We start from the raw sequence: 12,919 nt of genomic DNA, 5'->3' as shown, positions 1-12,919 counted from the left end.
GTCCTTTGCTTGGTGGGACCAGTTGGCAGGAGCCCATCCCAGCGACACGGGAGGCCTGCAGCACCCGATAGCGCCTGGGGCTGCCCCGCAGCGGGGCGCGGGGGCAAGGCTGTGCGTGGCTGATGCTGATAAGCCGTCGTTGCTGCGGCCTGGGGCGTGTGAGGGAAGAAGATACAGACGCATGGGGTGTTTGGTGGCTGTTATTTGGTACGGTGAGGGTGAACTCGGAGCGCGCACCGGAGACCTGGGGCCGCAGCAGGAGGAGGGGAAGGGAGTGATTTCATGGTGGGCAGGGAGCCCTGTGGTGTGTGGGAAGGAGCTGGCTTTTCTGGGGGTTCAGCTCCAAGCAGGGCCCGGGCTGTTGCTCCACACGTGTTTTCCAATTTCAAGTTTCCCGGCGTGCACGTTGCAATATTCGGCAAAGGCTGGCTTGTCCCCTAGCGCTGCTTTCGGAGGAGCAGCAGAGGCACGTCCTGTCCTGCATCCACAGGGATGCGTCCCGTCCCGCGGCAAGGCTGGCTTCTGGTGCCGGGATGCAGGGGGCACCCTGCCCCACTCTTCCCTCCTGTCTGTGCAAGCCAGAACCTACTTTCACACCTGGTACGGGCTCTCTAAAAGAATGCAGTGTGGCAATGTCAAGGTGTAGTAATTGCTGTGCCAACTCCTGCCTGCAGATGCTGAATCTTGAGTAGGAGTGGTCATGCGTGTCGAGGTGTCCTCAAATCCCCGCTGTGCTCCGGCTGCCAGGGCCGGCTCCGGCCGGGGACCCACAGCCGCTGCGTGGTCACCGCCGACAGAGAGAGGCAGGGACGCAGACCTGCGAGGGGAAGGATTTGGGTAACTTTGGTCAAGTGCAGTGCCTGGGAGCAGATAAAAGGCTTCAGCAGCAGGTTTGTCCGAGTGGCAGCGTCAGAATCAGACCTTGTCACATATCTTCGTATCCTTCAGGCGGTCTGTGCATCTGTCACTGTGTTATTTAGTCATTCATTTACAGTCAGTTTATACCCTCTGTAGGAGACCTTCCCTACCATCACACACGGCGTGGAGGTGCAGTGGGGGTCATGTGTACATGCTGCTGAGCTGGGGGTTAAGGCACCGCGAGGGGAGCTGGCCCCGCTCGCTCAGCGCCCAGGATGGAGGTTAGGAGGACGCTCAGCAGGGGTTAGGAGAACGCTTGGCTTAGGCAGGAGCATCATCCTGTTACTGTGCATGGGCAGTGGTGCGTGGCTGTCCTATTCCCCCCATGCCCACCTCCTGCAGTCCTTGAACCCCAGGTATAACTTCACAAATGGCCTTCGCTCTTCACTGGTGATTTTGGGTCTTTGTCTCATTTTGCAACATAAAAAAAAAAAAAAAAAAAAAAAAAGTTTTAGCCACATCAACAGCAAAATGCAAAAGCCTCAATGTGCTTGAAGTGCTTAAAATGCCTAATTTTGATAACTTCCCATGGCACAAGTACAAGCTGGTGGAGACTAAAGAGAATGGGTACCAGCGTAAATGGTGGGTACCAGCGTTGCTGGGGAGAGCAGGTTGCTGAAGCAGGAGCACAGGGTGGTGCTCAGCACCCCGGTTTGCCATTGCCCAACTCGGTCTCGCTGCTGCTCGGGCTCTTTGGGGCTGGTTTGGGCCATTCCTCTGCCAGGCTGACTGCGGCAAGCGGCCGGCAGCGGATAAAGTAGAAAAAGACGTTCACGACATTAATGAAAGCTTTGACAAAAAGAAAGCGAGGGAAACTATTGTCTCCTTGGCCTTATTCTCATAATGTCTGTGTGTAATAAGTCTTTTGATTATTCTTGTGGCTTCTGTGACAAAGCAGTGATTTAGGGGGCTGTCTTTACAGAGGCAATGCTGCTCACACGGGCCAAAGTGCTGGTGAGTAATATTTTACCACAAATTGTTGTAACTGGAGCTTGACAACTGCAGCGGGAAGGAGGATGGGGGGTTGCATTGATTTATTAGATGACTTACTGCAATTTGCAAGAGCGAGCTTTATGCTAGCGCAGCCACGAATTTGCAAATCCTGCAAGTAAAAGTCCACGTGAGTGAAACCGGGGATGGGAAAACTCTGTGTTTTGCTGCCAGGATCCCCAGAGGTCGCCTGGATCGGCGGGAGACACGCAAGCATCGTGGCTGCAAACCGGCTTCTCGAACTGACGGCATCTTGGGATGCCCGGGAGCCTTTCCCACGCGTCGGCGGTGCGGTATGCCGGTGGGAACCATGGGTCCTGTCTTTTGGTGTGGACAGCAGGTATAAAATAATTCCTCTGGGCAGCAGTGCTTTCTCTCTCAGCCCTCAAACCAAGCCAGAAGGTGAAGGGATGTTTTCCTAAACCCAACCTGTGAAGCATCTTTAAGATGAGCTTTAAAGAGGGAGGGAGGAAGGAAGGCTGCTGCTTCGGCTTCCATCACTGTGAAAATTCAGGTCATGTTTACTACGGGCAGCTGGAAAATGATGATCTCAGATGCTAACAAGTAACATCTGAAAGGAAGCATTAAAACATTCAAGCTGTTTTGTAAGCACCTACTTTACTTTTTTCCAAAACCAGTTCAGCTATTTTTAAAGATTCATTTGTCCTGTTAAGTACCTGATGTCAGCTTATCTAAAATAAGTGAAAAAGAACAAGAGGTTGCCTTCCCTTTGAATTTCAAATGGAAAAATGGTTGTTTTTTTTTTAAAAAAGACACCAAAACAACAAACAAACCCACTGTACAGCTTCCTTTCTGCTTCAGAAAGGATATGTACCTAGGGTCTGAGGGCTTTTTGTCCTTCTGCAAGCCGACCTTGTGTAATTTCCTTTATTTACATTTGACTGGCACTGGCCTCATTGACTGTAAGAGTTTATACAACCACTTTTGAGAGGAATACCGACGCTTGCAGAAGTGAGTTTTGCCCCGCGTTGTCCTCTTATTTACTGGTACAAAGTAGATGTACAGTGCTACTGAATAAAAATAAGTATTCTTATCCTATTTTGTTCTGGCCTTAATGCCTTCATACCAGGATAACAGAGGAGGACGCGGGCAATTCATTTAAACTGTGTGGGAAAAATTACTTAAAATTGTTTCTGTGCGGGGAGACATCTGATAGTGTTACAGTTTTATGTGCTTTTATTTATGTGAACAGTGTGCAGCCTTTGTAAGGCTTTTTTGGGGGGGGTTGTTCTGAGGAAGCTGTTGCAAATAATGTTTGTTCACTGCTGTAATTAAGCCAGAGTCAAATTTGGAGACAGATTAGCTTCCCAGGACTTTGGTATTTGCGTTACGTCTGCTCCGCTTGCATGCGTGATCACCTCTGTTCTAGGACTTCTGCAACCAGAATGAAAACAAATTGCACTTAATACATATCAGTGGCGTGATGATTCCTTCAACAAGTAGTTCATTTGCAAATCTAATACATGCATTGATACTTGGAATTAAGCAGCATGGCAGTGTTACTCCTTGTAGGGCTTGGTGATGCTAGGAGTTACGGGCTAAGCGGGGAAGGGCGTATCTCAGCTGGTGTAAAAAGAAATAAGGTTTGAGGGAGAGAAAATTGCTCTTTAGTGTGACTATCCTGCTATTTAGTGGCTTGATTTCTGATACATGAGCTGCCTAGCCTGGCATGGAGAAAGTATTCTGCAATTCAGGGAGATGATAAAATAATTACATGATTACATGCTTCTTGAAGACTTGAGGATAATGTTCCTAAGTGCCACCAATTCAGTTACCACTCAGAAGAAGAAAAGGCTCCTTCTAATCAGGCCTCCCCGGGTAAGGGTTTACAAGAGTACCCTTGAGGTCAGCGCTAATCTACCAGCTTCCAAGCAACTAATTTTAAAAGAACGTGGGATTGCCCAATTTGCAGGGTAAACACGCTACTTCAGGCTGAGGAAGCGGCATGTGACAGCCACGCTGCCGAGCCCTTCGGGGAGGGGACGCGGGGGCTGCACCCTGCAACAGCCTCGCGGGGCGAAGGCTGACCCAGCCTCATCCTAGGGATGGAGAAGAGGGAGAGGAGGAAAGTGTCTTCATTTTCTTTATTAAAAAAAAAAAAGAAAAAAAAAAAGAAAAAGTTTATTGCAAAACTCAGTGTTTTAGAGTATTTCCAGAGTCCACTAGGTACGTTACAAACAAATCAGTAAATCCTGCTTTGAACGCATTAAAGCCTGCTTCTGGGTCTTCTGCGCCCGCATACACACATACTCACTCGCTCCCCTGCTCGTGCCGCTACACAGACAGGAACAGAAATGTACTGTGAGGTCAGTGACAAACATATTATTTGATCTGTATTGGAAATTGTTGTAAAAAAAAAAAATTAAATTACAGTAGAACCTCGCAAATCTGCAGAACAGGGAGCTTACACACACACGCAAAACCTGGAGGCCTTATTCCACTTCCAAGCAGAGTTGTAATAGCAAAGTGCTGTAGTGAGGTCTCGTATCACAAAGACTTCAATAATCTTACAATTATAGTCTACAGAACATTTACCAAAATGCTTGAAGTATCATAAATTAACAATAAATAAAAAGTACATCTTAATGCAACATCGTTATTTGTTCATTTACTCACTGATTCACAAAACTCTAGTTCTCTGTAAGGGGTCTTCCAGTCCTGGGTGCAATGCAGCGAGGTTCTGCTGGCCGTGATAAAGTGCTGAGGCAGAGGAAGGACACGAGACCGCAGGTCTCGGGCAGTGAGGATGAATCGCTCTAGCCACTTGGTTGCAATAGTGCCCGTTTCTTTTCTTTTTTTTTTTTTTTTGTTTTTTTGTTTTTTTTTGTTTTTTTTTTCTTTTTTTCTTTTTTTTTTTTTTTTAACAGATTGTCCCACATTTCTATGGCTGGTAAAATACAGACAGGTCAGCATAGCAGTTAATGCATGATGCCACTTCCACTTAAATACACAGAAATGTTGGTTTGGTTTTTTCCCCAAACCAAAACAGACTTGTTTTATTTGTCCCCCTGAGTTGCCTAGAGGCATTAAGATGCATATAGGTGGGGTAAGCAAGCTTGTGTCACTGTGAGGAGGAATCTCTCCCATTAAGACTAAACGAACAGCTAGTACATCATCTCTTAACATTCCCTTCATGCCTTCAATGTGCACAGGCTCCAGTTCATTTCTCACTGAAGTCAGCAGCAAAAAAAGCCTCTCGCCGACTTTGGGGGAGCAGGGAGAGCTGGGGAAGGGGGTACAGCTCAGACCAGCCGCCCCGTGCCCATGGGGTTGGCAGATGCGGGGAGCAGACTGCGAGGGGCTGGATAACGTGGGGGTTTCCACATTCATTCGGTGATGTGGCAAAGATTTCCTTGTGCACCTGTAAGTGAAGGTTTTAGGTACATTAAGACATACTGGGCCAAATCCTTCCTGCAGGGTGGGCTGGTTACAGCAGCGGAGCTAGGTCCATTGACACCAGCTGAGGCCTTATGGAAAGAGATCCTGGATCTGTAGTTTATTTTTTTTTTTCCTTTTTAAATAACAACTGGGTTACCTAAAAACAGCTACACTCTATGCTGTAAGAGTAAGTTTCCCAACAATTTCACAAGCTAGCAATACAAGATAGGTGTTGAAGAGATTGATGTAAAGACAGCTTTCCGTTACACAAAAGATGATTTTTCCTCTCCTGTTATTTAAGCTAACCTCCTTTAACAATCTTAGAATAAATTAATAAATACTAGTTAAATTAGAAACAGTACATCAGATCTGACTATCAATAGAAAACAGTTCTAAGGATACCAATCAGGAGAAGAAAAATGATCTTATGAAATATGTGCAGTAATAACTGGCCATAAGACATATGGAGCCTCCGATTTCCCAGCATTTGTGACGTTCAAGTTAATTAGAAGAACATTAGCAATGGTTTAAGTCAGCTATCTAGTCTAGCCTCCTCCTCAAATCTGAAACATGAGTCCATATTCTTCCAGAAGATTCAGTTGGCTACTGGTGGTGTACGAAATGCTTGTCTCCAGTTCGTATCACCCGTTTGTTGTCTGCGTGGAATCTGGGGTAAGGGATGGGTGAGGACAGTCAGAGGCTGAGCTGCTTCTGCTGTTGCTGTTCTCAGTTTTTCTGGGGTCAGTCAAACCTTTACCTATGCTTGTTATCAGGAAAGCAGGAGTGTGCATCACATCTTCATGCTAGACAGAAGTTACTCTTATGTGGCTGTGTTTTCTGTGGAGCTTTCCATTGTTGGTTAAAAAAGTTCTTTCTAATAATAAAAAAAAAGAGTTGTCGGTAGCAACTGTTCACATTTAAAATTTCACATTCCCTTTAGAATGTAGTTTTAAAACGTGGAGCAGAGCTGACATTTTCCCCAGTCTTATGCTGAGTACATTAGATGGAGAAGGAACAGGTTTTTTTATGCCGTGCCATCACAGCCTTTTCCTGAATTTTCTGCTTTTCCAATATCCATTTCAATAAAGTCATCTGGTAAGTCTGGTACGACCTCTGCCGCGCTCTCCTCTGCGCACTGCCGCTGGTGGTGGCACAGCCCAGCCTTGCACGGTCTCACCAGGGACAGAAACACAGCACCCAGGACCATGCCAGCAGCACAGGAGTAAAAGGCTGAGCTGTAGTTCTGTGTCGTATCCACTAAGACACCTACGGAAAACACATTTACAGCAGTTAGCCACAACTGACTCTCCCTCTCCCTTGCCCATCCGTCCCTCATATAGGATTTTTAATCTGGCTACCACTGCATCATTTTATTTGCAAAAGATACTTAATGGCAAACAGATGCTATCTTAAAAAAAAAGTAAAAACGTTGTGTTCAGGGGTATGTAGTGTCATCTTCAGGCAAGTCAGAACCCTTTGAACGCTGCAGGGACTCTAAGCCCAAGATGCATCTATTTATTATGCTAGAGACTTCACCTTTCTGCAGTGTATGGTAGAAACACATGCACAGTGAAAGCAATTTGTTTCTACTGTTCACTAGAGCCTGAAGTGATGCCAGTTTTAGGTTTCTAACAGGATCAGGGTAGCACTGCAGTATTTTCCTTCACTGAGGTTCCTCAGTAGAGACTGCCTCATCGGTGGGACTCTGCAGAGCTGCATTGCAGCAGTCTTCTGGCTCCGAGAGCCTCCTAATACTAGTTGCAGGGCTTTTAGGGTAGTACTATGATTAGTGCTGCCAGAACACTTTCTAGACAGAGATCAGCACCAACAGCTGTCAAACATACAAAAAAAAAAGTAGTTAAGTTTTAGAGTTACCTGCAAGGGGTGGTCCAGCCAACCCAGCTAAGCTTTGAATGAAGACATAGACTCCAGCCGCAGAAGACATCTTTGCGATGCCAACCACGTCGTCTTCTGCCAGGAGGGGAATATGCGTGCCCGCTACCGTTCCAAGCATGAACCCAAAAAATATGCTACATGTCATCAAGCCCCAGAATTCAGAGGCAAAAGGGAAGGCAAACAACGCTACAGACAGCAGAACAACACAGATGAGTTCGATGTAGATCTTGCGGATAGGCTTTTTGTTGAGAACCCAGCCAGCCGAAATTCTTCCAAAGACCTCTGCGATCGCCATGGCCGACAGTATGTATGCAGAGTGGTCTTTGCCAATGCCAAGGCTGAGACTCAGGGGAATGATGTAGAGGGAGGGAGCAAAGAAGCCCAGGGTAGCAAACAGGCCAAAGAATGCATAACAGATAAAGCTATAGTCTCTCATCACAGAAAAGTCCAGTAGTTTGGTTTTTGGTTCTGGAGGGGTGCTGTTATTTTCAACAAGTATCTGTACGTGTTCCTTTGGTTCTTCACTTTTCGGCTCTGCTTTGGTGTTTCCAGGCACATTGCTGGGTGAGGTAGTTATTTCTACTCCTGAGTCTATGGACTCTATTGAGGTGCGTGTTTGCTCATTTTCAAGCATGTACTTTGTCTCTGTGGGCTCTTCTGGAGGCTGCGCTTTCACTTCTTCTTGCTCTTTGATGATAATGGGTCGCAGCAGTGATCCGCAGATGACGATGCTTAGCTGTAGCACCCCGACAGAAAGGAGGCTGTATCTCCAGCCAATCTGCTCCTTCAAAGCAGTAATTGCTGAGGGAAGAGGGCAGAAGAAGAAAGTGTAACTAGAAAAGCCTGTAGTTACACCAAGGAGCTATTTGAATTTACAGCTAACTGAAGCTTCATCGCTGGACGGTCCCAAGCACCTCAGCTCTTGCAGAGGTTGAGCAGGGGTCCCTCCTGGTCCATCCTGCCCAGGACCACCCAGGGGTCTGGCACCCATGTTCCTCCCATCAGCTGCAGCAGACGGGAGCTAGAAGTTGCATTTAACATCTGGCTAATAGAGCAGAAGCTATCCTCTAGGTAGCCCCTTTTGAGGTCCCAGCAAGTTTGGGATGCGCGAGAATAAAGGTGGTGTTATTTTTAGTGAATGACAGCAAACTCAACAGTTGAGTTTCCTCTCTCAGCTGACCCCACCCTGAAACCAGCTACTAGAGGAAGTCTCCTAGCTCTACTCAAAGGTGCATGTCACTGCTTAACTACAAGCCTTCATTTGCAATCAAAGCTGCTTTGCAATGGGTATTAGCTGAAAGCAAGCATGCACAGCACAAGACCACCTGAACTGCAGAGGACAGGTGGTGACAGGGCAGTGACAGGGACATGCTGCCTGGGGACAGGTCCCCAAAAGGCTGGAGCAGTTCAGCAGCCCGTGCTAAGCACAAGCCCACTAACCTTTAGGAGCAGTTATGTGTACTGTGTGTATTTTAAATAGCTGAAGTTTCTCGGTCTTATTTTTAGCCTGCTACATCTATATAGGGAACCCGGCGGGCTGTGTATCAGTGAGGCATGTCCTGCTCTGGCAGGTGATGCTGGGAAGAGCTCAGGCATCGTTAGACCAGTCTCTAGGATTACTTGTAACCCTGCCTGCAGGGCACGAGTGCCACGGGCATGTGAGCAACCACCTGTGGGCTTTAGCAGCTTGTGGGAAGGTCCACAAGCACGTGGGTATCGATGGCCTTTGGCTCCCATTTGCTTGGGAAAAGGGCTTGGAGCAGCATTGTGCTTTAGGCATGCACATATGAACTCAGTGTTCAGGCACTGTACCTGGTGCAAAGGAGAAAACTGCAAAACATTCCCCTGTAGATGCCACTGCTGTGACCAGCGAACGTCTTTTGTCAAAATACTGTGATAAAATGGTGACAGTCGGGAGGAAAGAGAGGCAGTATCCAAGGCCTGTGAATAAATGCCAAAAATTGCCATAACAACAAGTAAGGGAGGGGGAAACACCGATGTGAGAACACGTTAAGTCAGCTTTCCCAGTGGCGAGATTACAGTATCATTTCGGCCAACTCAGCAAGTCACCCTGGAAAAAAATCATTGGGGAAACCAGAATGTTATTTTTCTTTAAATTGGAAGGGGGCAAAGAAAAAAAAAGAAAGAAAAAACAAAACAAGAGACCCAACCTCCCAAACCTGCTAGATAATGCCTTCTGTTCCCCAACAGCCAGCGGGGTCCACTTTGAGGACCTCATCTGCTTAAAGAGTTTGAGGCTGTAGCAATTGCTCCCCTAAGCGAGGCAAGCTCCTGGCCACGGATGTGAGCAGGACACCCAGGCCAGATTGGAGAGGGGGAAAATTAAAGAGGCAGAGAGAGAGAGAGAGAGAGAGATGGAGAGGTTAGAGGATTTGACCCCGTGAACAGCCTTCATGTCCCCAGCGATCCCAGTCAATCAGAAGCAATCAGTACAGCTGCGCTAGCACAGTGGTCTGCAGGACCAAGTCCTGAGGTGGTCCCCAGGGTGACATGGAGCAGAAAGCCAAGCCTTCAGCCCAGGTCATCACCTCTACCGGGAAGGGGAGGTCAGCTCAGAAGGAGCAGCAGCGTTTCTCAAGCACTCTTGGTATCGTGGGGAGTAAAACCCCCACAGCCAGAGCCACGCTTGCGGGAAGCCGCAGGAGTGAGCAAAGCGTTCGGCAGGTACAGGAATAGGACGACTCACCAGAGATGACACCAATGGTGACATACATGTCCACAACAGTGCGGGCAAAGGAGGCGGTGACCATGCCGGTACTGATCAGCACCCCTCCAGCCATCACCACAAAGTGGTGACCGAAGCGATTGCTGAGGACCGTTGACAGAGGAGCTGGATGGGTGGGAGAGGAAGAGAGCCGTGGTCAACACCCAAGTCAACAACTTCACCAGCTACCATCTCCTTCACAGGCACTTCTTGTACCCCTGCCCAGGTCCCTGTGACATGCCACCTCCCCTGCCAGTTGGCCTCACACAGCAGAGCATCACCCCGGAGCCATCCTTGGAGCACTGCAAAGCTCACGGCATTTAGGATGTGCTAAAAAAAAAAATCATCAGAAGAGACTAAGACAGGCATGTGGCAGCCTGGGACAAACCTGCAGCAACATCCACAGACACCAGTGGATTTCAGTGAGGCTCAAGTTATTTCTAATACTTTTCACTACAGAGTTAGGTTTCAAAACTCTTGTTTTCACCTCTTGCTGATGAGAGCTAAACAGCTGGGCCAGGATCAGCAACACGGACCACATCCCTGTACCATGCAGAAGGACACGAGATGGGGCTGAAAGGGACTGTCGGGCTGAGAAAAGACATTTCTTGGTATTTCAGAAGCATGCAGTCTCTGGGCTTTATGGCTGTTATTTATAATGGTGCCGTTATAGACACGAAAGTCACAGGTACCAGGTCCTCGTATGCTGAGTCAGCAGTACAATCGCCCCTTGCACTCGTGTTGAACGCCTGTTACTCTTACCTGTGAAGGTCTGTACAAACACACATATGGATATTATCCAGGATATCCTGCTGTTGGTTTCATCAAAGCTTTCCATCAGGTCATTAAAGAAGACACCAAATGATTTTATAATGCCATATGTTAGAGCTTCCACAAAGAAGAAAGCAAAAGCAATTGTCCAACCCCATCCTCCATCAGGCACTTTAGTATAAACATTTGGAGCGGTGCACAGCATTTTTACAGCTTTGACAGTCATTTTTTGATCTGGAAAAGAGGGGAGAAAGAGCCAGGCATCAGTTTAAGATTAATTTTGCTGAAAGAGGCATGGCCTAGCACTTGTAACATCACTATGGCACCTCTAGCCGGTCCCTGCACTGCCAAGGGATTAAATGCAGGAGTTGGGCTGAAGTTTCTGCCTTGGTCACCCCACCGGGCTCATTTCTGCTGGTGCCCTTTGAGCCCAGGACCAGAAACTCTCCACTCAGCACCCGGGTGAGCTGTTCCCATCAGCAAAACCCAGCACCCGGGAGCTGTCATCTGTATTTTGGTGCGTGGGAGTGGATGAATGCAGTTCATGAAAGATCCACCGCAGGACCCAGCACGGGCTGGTAGAGCTGCGGGACCTCCCCAGGAGCACCTGTCCTGCCTGGCCCAGGGTGGCCGGTGACACCTCGGTACCACCCATGTGCTGCAGGGTCGGTCAACGATACAACCCACCATCGAACCCTGCTATGTCCTAAACCCACCGAGCAGCCGCTGGCACTCGGGGTGACGGCAGCTCCTCGGGAGCCTGCCCGTTCCCCAAAATGGCTGCTCCAGGGCTGCCAAGCCCCAGCTGCCCACAAAGCTGTAGCTTGGCAACAGGGGGTGGGGACACCCCCACTGCCACCAGCTCCCCACGCTGTCCCCTGCAGCCCTCAGGGTCACTGCCACCCCCAGGGCAGGAGGAGGCTGAAGCCCTAAGGGCTGCTGGGGGACTGGAGGGGACCACCCTGTAAGGCACAGGGGGAGCAGTCTCTTCAGCCCTGCTCTGTGTCACCTGGTAGTTGTGGATGTGCAGGGGCAGTTTTGGTCCTGCACGGGGCTCCTCGCCAAACCTGAGCGCCACCACACCTGCGCAGGGGGGACAGTCCTGAGATCAAACCCCACCGCTGGCTCCCAGCGGCCATCCCGGGAGGGGACCATGAGCTGCCACCCCAGGCGCTGCTGGCCCCCAGCCCCATGGGCTGCCTCCAGCCCCACGCCCATGGTGTCCTGCGCACAGCATGAACCTGCGGCTCTTGCAGGCAGCACGTTTCCTCCCCGCGCCGCCGTCCCCAGCAGCCACCAGGCATTTCCCTCCTCCATTTTATACTCCAGATCATCGGCACGACTTTCTCGGCAGAGGAAGCCAGAGCGGCTCCAGCAACGCTTCCCCATCCCACTGGGGAACTTCTCGCGGAGGACCAGGCGAGTGCGTGCGCGTTCCCAGTGGCGCTGGCACCAGCATCCACCGGAGACCTGTGAGCGGCCCCACGGGAGCCTGGATGGGGTGGGGGATGCAGAGGCCCACCCGAGTGGTCCCCTGAGCGGGACAGGGGGGTCTTCAGCACCCCGCTGACCCCTCTGCGGTGCTGCATGGTGGGTCAAGGCTGGTGCACGGCTCCCTTGGGGGCTTTTCTGCCGAGGGATGGAGCAAGGCGTGGGCTCCAGCATCCCCCTGGTGCTGCCTGCACCCAGGCTCTGCTGCAGCCTGGGCTGGGCGAGGGGCAGCCTGGCCGGCCGGGGGACGCAGGCAGGACCACCGCTGTGTGCCCAGGCAGGAGTTGAGCCTCTGCCCAAAGTTTGTGGGAAGTGAAGATACCCCCCGAGAGAGGCAATGGGGCTGCAGTGAATTCCTGTGTCACTGCACAAGGAATGGGGGAAGATTAGATTAGAAGGAAGCACGCTATTTAGAAAGGGGGGGGGCAAAACCAGAAAACCCACCCTAAACCACAAACCTTGGCATACATTTAAAAATTAAAAGAAATTACGATGGGTAAAAAAAAGAAAAAATTAAAATGCCGGAGCTCAGGGGCCCGGCGTGGCCCCCCCTTCCCTGCATCACTTTCCGAACATTTCAGACCTGATTTCTGTATCGCCACCGCCGCACCGGCTCCTCGGCGGGCGCCGGGGCCGACAGCTAAAAATAAAGGGATGCGGAAAAGGGGAGGGGGGGAAGCAAAAAGGCAGGAAAAATAAAAAATTATTAAAAAAAAGAGCCAAACAAAG

The 12,919-nt window shown here is 49.5% G+C and overlaps 1 protein-coding gene across 1 annotated transcript; it reads right to left on the bottom strand.

Moving 5' to 3' along the window:
* Positions 1-5,457: 5,457 nt before the first annotated feature.
* SLC16A6 (solute carrier family 16, member 6) lies at positions 5,458-10,928 on the bottom strand. Its single transcript, XM_009323668.1, has 5 exons — positions 10,691-10,928; positions 9,911-10,054; positions 9,016-9,144; positions 7,183-8,004; positions 5,458-6,573 (listed from the first exon to the last, which is right to left on the bottom strand). The coding sequence occupies exons 1-5, from the start codon at positions 10,923-10,925 to the stop codon at positions 6,332-6,334; spliced, it is 1,572 nt and encodes a 523-aa protein (XP_009321943.1). The 5' UTR covers positions 10,926-10,928; the 3' UTR covers positions 5,458-6,331.
* Between the last annotated feature and the right edge of the window lie 1,991 nt (positions 10,929-12,919).

This window comes from Pygoscelis adeliae, unplaced genomic scaffold (genome assembly GCF_000699105.1).
Source record: "Pygoscelis adeliae isolate BGI_AS28 unplaced genomic scaffold, ASM69910v1 Scaffold75, whole genome shotgun sequence".
Classification (NCBI taxonomy): Eukaryota; Metazoa; Chordata; class Aves; order Sphenisciformes; family Spheniscidae; genus Pygoscelis; species Pygoscelis adeliae.
This window is presented reverse-complemented; position numbering and strand designations above follow the sequence as displayed.